Raw genomic sequence first — 10,699 nt, 5'->3', positions numbered from 1 at the left:
TTCGGTCCCCTATTTGAAGCAATGCTTTTACGGCCGGATGCCCTTCCTGACGCAAACCCTTTTTGCCGCCTTTAACGACAAACAGGGAATTACCAGTGAACTGGTACTCAATTAGCCGACCTCGGAAGGCATGACGGGCTGAGTCAACCCCCCTGGCGTTAATTCAGCGATCGACCAGGATTCGAACCCAGGATCCTTGGCTTATCCAAAGCCGGCACCCTAGCCGCTAGCCCAACACCAGGGTCACCAGGGAGCTGTACTGATGACATTAACATATCTTATTCCCCAAGGGGAGTACTTGACACCGTACCATGTTTAAATTTTTTCCATGGAGTGGTTTCAGAGATATAGAGGTGCAACGTTTTTCGATTTTTTCCAAGATGGCACCTCTACCACGTGGCTTATGACGTCATAATTACCATTTAAGAATTCTACAGGTGGAGGTGCTCCTATGGTCAAAATCTAAATGTTAATTGGACTAACAGTTGGAGAGTTTTTTTTAATACTGATCAAATCAAGTGTTGTACTTGTCAAATTATGACTTCATAACGAAGGCACCGATGACATCATCATCAACATATATTATTCTCCATGGGGAGTACTTGACAATGAGCCATATTTCAATTTTTGCATTGAGCATTTTCGGAGATAGAGATGTAACGTTTTTCCAAGATGGCATCTGTACCACGTGACCTATAACGTCGTTTTTAAAAAAAACTTCTACAGGGGGAGGCGCTCCTATGGTAAATTTTCGTGTCAATCGATCAACGGTTGCCGAGAAAATGAATTTTGAAAATGCAGACGCACATACATACCACATGTACGGACGCAACCGAATGCCTAACCTTGCTTTTCACTTGGCGATCGCAGGGTAACAATGGAGGCTGCAGTGGCCTTGTCAACCACAACGCGAGATGAAAGACACCTACAGTTTGTGTCAAGAAGGGAGAACGAAAAAGAAGGAACGGAGGAGACAAAGGGGAAAAATAAAACGACACGTTCTCCTGAGCTGTTACACTCTGTCTCATGTGATGCAAATTATTTTATAACTGACTGGCCGAGTAAAGGAAGATTTGTGGGTCATTTGTACATGAACCTGGAAAGGTTCAGCGACTCCCATATTTCCTGAACATGACTGACCAACCTCCCCCTCGCTGTACGTTGGTCAGTGGAGATTCAGCTTCACTTCTTATACCCGATGAGGTCTTGTTTGCTACACTCCCTCTATTCGTCGAATGTACTTGTCGGACATTGTGCTGTTGTTGTCTGAGACTACTTCAAAGCTCGTGTATCCCCACAGGCGCCATATCGAGAAGGCAGCTTGCCCATTCCTCCACGCTCTCGTCTTCTTCAAGTAAAACATTGTCCTTAACAGATTGAAGTTCCCCCTGTCTTCAGCGTCCCACACAACTTGACCTGTCGACAAGTTCTTCTCCATACTTTGGTGATACAAGACTTTCACCTTCTGAGGACTTTTGAGACTGACTGGACTGTCGGCCCTTCATCCATTTATAACCTCGGAGTTTATTTTTGCAAACCGTTTGCTTGAGAAAAGTTGCTACCTTAAGTCGTGAGTTGACTTGTAACTGCTGCTACCTCAAATCGTGGTGGTTGTGGTGGTAAACTTATTTAATTAGTATTGTGTTAAAGGTGGCCTAGAGTTTTGCTGTCAACAGGATTAGAACAGCACCGAGCAACGCTGGTTACCCCTGCTAGTATACATATAAAGAGGTAAAATAATAAGATAAGGACATTCTGAACATCCTTCCATTCAATATCATAGGTAGACAGTATGGATTAATAAATATTCCTTATGAAGTTATCGTTCTGTCTCTTGTCGTATGTGGGTTTCACCCATAAAACAAAGGGCACATTGGTCACCCCCCCTCCCCCCAATCTGAAATGGAGAAATCGAAGCCTGAACCATTGAGCGGGCCATTGAGTAGGTTTGAACAATGATAATCTTGATAATTAATTTAATTATTTGATAATCTTGATGAATTGATAAATTTTTGATAATCTTTTGATTGATTAATTTGATAATTCGATTAATTAATTTTAATTAATTCGATTTGATAATTTAAATTTGATAATCTTTGATAATAAATTGTAGAATTTGAGCAATGATAATCTTGATGATTATAATAATTGAGTAGCAGGTTTGAGTAATGAATGAGCAATGTATCGGGTTTGAGCAATCTGTTGATAAATAAGGGACGAGTGGGGATCCGAAGTTTCAGAGTAACCTCACCCTCAGAGCCCCCATGATCTGAAATCGAAAAATGGCAGATTTTGTTTGATTGCCAGACAGAGTAAAAAGATTATCTCACTCCTCTCTGCGCATGCACGGTCGGGACAAATTCAGAGACAAAGTACAGTAAAACTACAGGTTCATTTTCTGATTCGTCTTCCAATTTGTGCTCAAAATATAACATGAAATTGAAATCAAGTTGTTCCTCAATCATAAACTGATGGACAAATAGACAAAGTGAATGAACTGCTTATCCCTGTTTTTCACTTCACGTGCATGGGGTAATGAAGTACGTGGTGTGTTCGAGTAGTGTACAGTTTGCTAATTCCAGCTCCAAAGGTTTCTCACTCCAAACTAATTCAAACCTTTCAGCTCTTCCTATAGAAATTGCAACTTCACAACTATTTTGATTATATTTTGCCATTTTTTTTCTCAGGAAACTTTCCCAACAATAACCAGTCTTGTTATGTAACAAAAATGCACCACTTGGTGTTCAATTCAGATCAAAAAATATCTTCCCACCACCCCAGTGTTCAAAACAGCTCATTCCAATGATTAAAAAAACCAAAAAACAATTACAGCCCAACTTTATTGCTGCATCAAATTAGTAGAAGCTTCAGTGAAGTAAATACATTGGGTTGAGAAAATCATCAAGAGTGCTCTGGTGCCTTTTCATCACTGCAGAATTGATGGGGCGGCTAGGGAGGTAATGGGGAGGAAAACAAAAAGTTGGAACAAACTAGCAAGCTAGATTAACAAGAGCTGCTTCTAGAGCCGAGAGAGATTCACCAGGATATATAGATTACAGTCGATCTGAAAACCAATGCAGACTCGTTGATGCATGCCATCATTAAAACAGATTGTGTGGGTTCCTTTAAGAATGTGCAACAACAACAACAGGCATTTTAAGGCCATTTTCCCTGCAAGAGCGGGGGTTAGCCTTGCGGTCCCCATGACAATCTTCTCCATTTTGCCCTATTTTCTGCATCTCCCCTTGTTAACCCCCTTGCCCACATTTCTTCTTCCACCATCTTTACCCAAGTCTTTCTCGGTCTTCCCCGTCCTCTACTTCCTTCTACATTCATTTCCATCACTCTTCTCAACCAGTCACTTTCATCCTTCCTCAACACATGACCAAACCATCTCAACCTGTTCCTCTTCACAGCATCAATCACAGGCTCTATTCCCATCATCTTTTGCAATTCATCATTTGTCTTCCTCTCTCTCAACGATACTCCGCACATCCACCGAACCATTCGCATTTCCACCCTTTCCAGCCTTCGTTGCTGCTCTACGTTCATTACCCATGTCTCGCTCCCATAAATCATAACACTTCTCACACATGCAGCATACACCTTTCCCTTCAGCTTCAACGACACTCCCCTCCTCATCAGCACGCCACTTAGTTCCCGAAACTTCTTCCATGCACATCTCACTCTTGCAACTGTTGCCGAGTCTGATCCACCTTCTCCATTCAGCATGTCTCCGAGGTAGCAAAATCCCTTTAAGAATGTGCGAGCACACTAAATTCCCACATCCATATGCAAATTGAAAAATATGTCACTCATGATTCATATATACAGTACAGTATCGTCAATGTTAACCTGCATTAAATTTATTCATTATTAATTAATTTATATGTGAAGTAGCAGGATACCCATCACATCGACAAACCTTGAAATGAAAATTATGGTCCTGGACAACAACATGCAGACAGAGACAAAGACAGGGTGAATAGAGAGACAAGGCAAAGCCAAACACACGGGGTGAAGACAAACACAGGGTTGAAGACAAACACAGGGTTGAAGACAAAGACAGGGTGAAACCAAAGACAGGGTGAAACCAAAGACAGGGTGAAACCAAAGACAGGGTGAAACCAAAGACAGGGTGAAACCAAAGACAGGGTGAAACCAAAGACAGGGTGAAACGAAACAAGACAGGGTTGAAGACACTACATAAATAACACAGGATTAATAATCTATAACTTGGATATAATGCATATTCAAGGTTGAAAGAAAAACTTAGATAAACTAGACAGAAGAAATGTTACAGTCAAGAGAGACAACTGTCGAACCTTGCCCAAAGCTAGTTAGCGGTGCTACTTAAAGTGGCAGGCCGAGCAGCACACCTCAAACTGTGGGCAAGCATTTACTCAGGAACCGGCAGAGGAAATCTTTATAAAAATAGGACCGTCAGTCTTAAAGCTCACCTGGATCAGGAGCAAGTCAGGCACTCAAACCCCCCACAGGCCCCATCAGACCCTGATATTTTTAATGCTGTGAATAAACTTTATTGGGACAAATCGTTGTCGACCCAGATGGAATTAAAGGAAAATGGAAAAGATATATTATGGAAATGCTGTTGAATACAGAGAATGAATGGGATGGCAACATAGAGAGTAACCCAGTTTTAGGACCGGCAGAGAAGATAACTGAGAAGGAAGTTGAGGAAGCGATAAAAGCAATGAAGGGTAGAAAAGCGGGAGGGCCGACGGGAGTTGTGGGAGATATGTTGAAGGCAGCAGGAAGTTGGGGTGTGAAGAGAATGGCAGAGATCTGTAATCTGGTGGTCAAAGAAGGGCGCATTCCAGTGGATTGGGAACTGAGTACCCTCGTCCCTCTATACAAGGGGAAAGGTGACCCTCTGGAGTGTGGCTCGTACCGAGCGATAAAGTTATTGGAGCATGGAATGAAGGTATTGGAAAGGGTGTTGGAGAGGAGGATAAGGAAGAAGGTGAAGATCGACGAAATGCAGTTTGGATTTATGCCAGGAAGAGGAACGACAGATGCGCTTTTCATTGTGAGGCAGTTGCAGGAGAAGTACATGGAGAAGAGGAAGAAGTTGTTTCTTGGGTTTGTTGATCTGGAGAAAGCATTCGATAGGGTTCCACGCAAAATATTGACATGGGCATTGAGGAAGTTAGGAGTGGAGGAATGGTTGATCAGAGTAGTGATGGCAATGTACAAAAGAGCGCGCACAGCTGTAAGGACTAAGGACGGGAACAGTGGTGAGTTTGAGGTGAAAGTGGGAGTGCATCAGGGGTCAGTACTAAGTCCACTACTATTTGTAGCTGTGATGGAGGTGCTGGCTCAGAACGTAAAGGAGGGTTTACCGTGGGAGTTGTTGTATGCAGATGATCTGGTGTTGATTGCGGAAAGTATGGATGGACTGAAGGAAAAGATGAACAAGTGGAAGGAATGTATGGAGACAAAAGGTCTGAAGGTGAATATCGGAAAGACGAAGGTGATGGCAAGTGGTAAAGCATGTGGTGAGGTGGAAAGAACTGGGAAGTGGCCCTGTGCTGTGTGTAGGAAGGGTGTTGGAGTGAACTCCATTCAATGTACAATGTGCGCTGAGTGGGTTCATCAAAAATGTAGTGGTCTGAGAGGGTCATTAACCAGTGTGGCAGCTACACTCAAATGTAAGGTGTGCACAGAGGGAGCTGCAGATGGAGGAAATGTTGAGTTGGATCTTGGAGACGGCGTGAAGCTGGAAGGTGTGAAAACATTTTGCTACCTCGGAGACATGCTGAATGGAGAAGGTGGATCAGACTCGGCAACAGTTGCAAGAGTGAGATGTGCATGGAAGAAGTTTCGGGAACTAAGTGGCGTGCTGATGAGGAGGGGAGTGTCGTTGAAGCTGAAGGGAAAGGTGTATGCTGCATGTGTGAGAAGTGTTATGATTTATGGGAGCGAGACATGGGTAATGAACGTAGAGCAGCAACGGAGGTTGGAAAGGGTGGAAATGCGAATGGTTCGACGGATGTGCGGAGTGTCGTTGAGAGAGAGGAAGACAAATGATGAATTGTGAAAGATGATGGGAATAGAGCCTGTGATTGATGATGTGAAGAGGAACAGGTTGAGATGGTTTGGTCATGTGTTGAGGAAGGATGAAAGTGACTGGTTGAGAAGAGTGATGGAAATGAATGTGGAAGGAAGTAGAGGACGGGGAAGACCGATAAAGACTTGGCTAAAGATGGTGGAAGAAGAAATGCGGGCAAGGGGGTTAACAAGGAGAGATGCAGAAAATAGGGCAAAATGGAGAAGATTGTCATGGGGACCACAAGGCTAACCCCCACTCTCGTAGGGAAAATGGCCTTTAAAATGCATGTTGTTGTTGTTGTTGTTAAATAAACTTTAGTACAACACGGGTGATGAAGATTATGATTAAGTTTCATTGAAATTGTATTTGTAGTTTCAGAAAAGAGAGCAAATACCTATTTTGGGGGGTTAACCACACGCCACCCCCCCCCCCCATGCCACCCCTCCCGCCCCATCCAACCCCCCACCCCCCAATAATCCATCTTCATGAGCGCAGGTTTTTATGTGGTCAGTGGTCACACACCTTTGTTCGGCATCAGACATGAAGCTTGTGGCCAAGTTTCATCAAAATCGTGTGTGCAGTTTCGGAGGAGAGCAAATACCTATTTTGGGGGTCAATCCCCTCCCCAACCCCTCCCAACCAACGCCCAATGCCCTCCGTAGACCCCCAACCCCCGATTTTCACTCACTCTGATGTACTACACTCGTTACTGATCATCGGTGCTACCAAAGTGGAGGTGGATCAGACTCGGCAACGGTTGCTCGAGTGAGATGTGCATGGAAGAAGTTTCGGGAACTGAGTGGCGTGCTGATGAGGAGGGGAGTGTCGCTGAAGCTGAAGGGAAAGGTGTATGCTGCATGTGTGAGAAGTGTTATGATTTATGGGAGCGAGACATGGGTAATGAACGTAGAGCAGCAACGAAGGCTGGAAAGGGTGGAAATGCGAATGGTTCGATGGATGTGCGGAGTATCGTTGAGAGAGAGGAAGCCAAATGATGAATTGCGAAAGATGATGGGAATATTGCCTGTGATTGATGCTGTGAAGAGGAACAGGTTGAGATGGTTTGGTCATGTATTGAGGAAAGATGAAAGTGACTGGTTGAGAAGAGTGATGGAAGTTAATGTAGAAGGAAGTAGAGTACGGGGAAGACCGAGAAAGACTTGGCTAAAGATGGTGGAAGAAGAAATGCGGGCGAGGGGGTTAACAAGGAGAGATGCAGAAAATAGGGCAAAATGGAGAAGATTGTCATGGGGACCGCAAGGCTAACCCCCGCTCTAGCAGGGAAAATGGCCTTAAAATGCATGTTGTTGTTGTTGTTGTTGTTGGTGCTACCAAAGTAGCTTCTTGAGCACAGGTGATACAGGGTGGTTTGCCATTGCCTTCCCAGCAGTAGTTCGGGCAGAATTTGGAATTTGTTCAGGGTGCCAGCGATAGATCGCTTACTGTTCGCAAAAGACACTGTGGGATTTTTAACGTCCACCATCAAATGCCGACAAATGGGACGTCCGTTTAACGTCCATCCAAAGGACGTCACATTGATGAATCACCCCCCGATTATGAAACACCAGGATGACAGTTTATAGCTGGGTCGGGATTCAAACCCAGGCTAGACAGCTTAGAGGCAAGTGTCCGTACCTCTAGGCCATTCTGCGAGCCCTATGGTTACATTAGACATAGTCAAACCGTGCTCAAGGCTGCATTATTAAAGTCTGTCTACATGCAGATACTCAAACAAATTACAATACCCTCACTTATCTGTTTTTGGAACAGGTGAGGCAAACCAATCAGACTCAATCCAGCCTCGTCTGTCCATCAATCACAATTCCAATTGTTCCAAACACTGCTGTTTTGCAATCTGATGCATTTTAACACGAAAAAAAAAAACTAGAACACTCGGTGGAGCGCATACTTCCGCCAGGCTGAACAGTTTGTTTTGTATCCCACTGATAGGCCGGATCTGGATTCGGACCTGAACCAAAATCTAATCAGCTTGTTCTCATCACCAAACCAACTCTCCCACCAAGTTTAGTCATAACTCGTCCATAACCTTTTTAAATATCCTGCTGTATATCGTTTTTGGCCCTATCTCCCAATATAAAAGAATCGCTTTAAAAATTCTACTAGCCGGATCCGGATCTTCGCCAAAATCCAATCATTTCGTCCTTGTCACATACGCTACATCTCTACCACATTTCGTCCGAATATGTCCACAACCTTTTGAGATATTTTGTTCACAAACAAACAGACAGGCGTGAAAACATAACCTCCATCCACCTTCGGTGGCGGAGGTAAATATGCAAAACTACAAGGTGATGAACATGTGATCATTCTCACCGTCTTCTGCTTCCTTCTTCAGTCTGAGTAGCTCGTCTAATTTTGCTTGCTCTATCGCTGCAATCTTCCGTTCTTTCTCCGCAACAGGCTTCAAGTACTCTGTGGAACAAAGTCTTTCTTTAGTACGACAATGAATAAGCACACATTGCTACTCTGAATGATGGAAGTTAAAATGGGTCGTGAGACTAATGTAATAGTTCAGCTTGAGTGAAGTCGATGGCACGTCCTCGCGAATGCCGACGCCTTGCACCTGAGAAGTTGAAAGATGGCAAAAGGTTCCACCAGGAATGACCCAAGATCAAATTTTGAGTTAAAATATTTCCCCCCTTTTCGACCCCTGTAACCCCACAAGTCCCCACCTCCTGGGGCATGAACCCAGGGGGTCAAATCACCCCCAAAATCGGTTACATATTTCAATCGATTTGACCTTTCCACATTCGCCTCGGACTCGTAGGAAGGAAATGAAACATTAACTAGCGGCAACAGTTAAGCACCGACTTCCTCAACACTGCGTGACGGTGGAGATCAAGATGAGTCGGGGACACTCACCATTGCGAGTTTTACCGTAAGCCAATCCCAGCAGCAGGGCCGAGTACCGGCAGAGCTGCAAAGACAAAGAGCAAAATGGATTAGGATCGAAACGTCGTACGTACAGTGTGGAGAAAAATCATACAAAGAAACACCAAGACCTTGATAACCGGAGAAACCTGCACGGGCGGCGCCATTTTGCTTTCCCAACGAATGTCACGACCGTAAACCGTTTCCTTTTTCGTTAAAATCGTGTTTTTTTACATGGTTTTTCTGCAATAACTGATACGTGTGTTCGTCGATGAAATATATTGCCCACATCTTACAAAATTAATTCCGACGAAATAAAACACATTGAAAGATTATCTCACAGCGCTCTACGTAATACACCGCCTGAAACATAAACTTTTGCTTATATCTCATTGCAATAATATTGTGCCAAATCATATGTAAAGGCACCATATACTTACAAAATTAGATGAAGTTTGTGAATGAGGGAGAGTTTAAAGGTCAACACCAATTATTGTTCCTGTCAGTGCTTGTTTATATCCAAACCCAAGGACATTACTATGGATTTTATATTGAAAAGCAATAATTTATTTTCCATTACTTCGAGTCTTAGACATTGAAGAAGATATTATGTTGTATCGTCAGCTCAGTTGGAACATTCCACGCTTGGAGCTGCACACCAGCGACGCTCCGCCTCTTTGCGAAGCTCCGCTTCCTCGCACATTCAATGCGACATGTGACATTGTGGCTGCAACACCACCCAGCAGCGCCTCCTACCTTTTAAGGTTAGTTTGTAGTCGGTCCGTTCAATTTTCTGACTTTTTTTTTTTTTGTAACTGAATCGAGGCTCGTGAAAGAGCTGACAACCGCGAGGGAAAGACAGTACAGGGGGACCGCGAGGGAAAGACAGCACAGTGGGACCGCGAGGGAAAGACAGCACAGAGGGACCGCGAGGGAAAGACAGCACAGGGGGACCACGAAGGAAAGACAGCACAGGGGGACCGCGAGGGAAAGACAGCACAGAGGGACCACGAGGGAAAGACAGCACAGAGGGACCGCGAGGGAAAGACAGCACAGAGGGACCGCGAGGGAAAGACAGTACAGTTGGGACCGCGAGGAAAAGACAGTACAGAGGGACCGCGAGGGAAAGAGAGTACAGAGGGACCGCGAGGGAAAGACAGTACAGTTGGTGCGAGGCATGCTGGTACCGCGCGAGACATGCTGGGACCGCGCGAGGCATGCTGGGACCGCGCGCGGCATGCTGGGACCGCGCGAGGCATGCTGGGACAGCGCGAGGCATGCTGGGACAGCGCGAGGCATGCTGGGACAGCGCGAGGCATGCTGGGACCGCGCGAGGCATGCTGGGACCGCGCGAGGCATGCTGGGACCGCGCGAGGCATGCTGGGACCGCGCGAGGCATGCTGGGACCGCGCGAGGCATGCTGGGACCGCGCGAGGCATGCTGGGACCGCGCGAGGCATGCTGGGACCGCGCGAGGCATGCTGGGACAGCGCGAGGCATGCTGGGACAGCGCGAGGCATGCTGGGACAGCGCGAGGCATGCTGGGACAGCGCGAGGCATGCTGGGACAGCGCGAGGCATGCTGGGACAGCGCGAGGCATGCTGGGATAGAGCTCGGTGTGCTGGGGCTGGCTGTTTGTATGCTGTGAGATTTGGAATACACTCGATTGCTCTCTACAAGTGTCGTCTAGTATTTATGCACACCAGGGACACTGGAACATGGTGTCAGAAGTTAA

General features: G+C 45.5%; 1 protein-coding gene across 1 annotated transcript; it reads right to left on the bottom strand.

The window, feature by feature from the left end:
* Nucleotides 1–2,823: 2,823 nt before the first annotated feature.
* ATP5ME (ATP synthase membrane subunit e) lies at nucleotides 2,824–9,173 on the bottom strand. The gene is made up of 4 exons (XM_068098600.2): nucleotides 9,097–9,173; nucleotides 8,957–9,011; nucleotides 8,408–8,506; nucleotides 2,824–2,949 (listed from the first exon to the last, which is right to left on the bottom strand). Exons 1-4 carry the CDS (start codon nucleotides 9,130–9,132, stop codon nucleotides 2,927–2,929), a joined length of 213 nt encoding a protein of 70 aa, XP_067954701.1. The 5' UTR covers nucleotides 9,133–9,173; the 3' UTR covers nucleotides 2,824–2,926.
* Nucleotides 9,174–10,699: the final 1,526 nt, after the last annotated feature.

The sequence above is a fragment of the Myxine glutinosa genome, chromosome 1, assembly GCF_964187855.1.
Source record: "Myxine glutinosa chromosome 1, kmMyxGlut1.1, whole genome shotgun sequence".
Classification (NCBI taxonomy): domain Eukaryota; kingdom Metazoa; phylum Chordata; class Myxini; order Myxiniformes; family Myxinidae; genus Myxine; species Myxine glutinosa.
This window is presented reverse-complemented; position numbering and strand designations above follow the sequence as displayed.

Coding starts and splice junctions, on each gene's coding strand:
- ATP5ME (XM_068098600.2), bottom strand. CDS start 9,132: ATGGCGCCGCCCGTGCAGGTTTCTCCGGTTATCAAG. Junction 9,012..9,096: donor AGGTTTCTCCGGTTATCAAG/GTCTTGGTGTTT, acceptor TTGTCTTTGCAG/CTCTGCCGGTACTCGGCCCT. Junction 8,507..8,956: donor TTACGGTAAAACTCGCAATG/GTGAGTGTCCCC, acceptor TTTGTTCCACAG/AGTACTTGAAGCCTGTTGCG.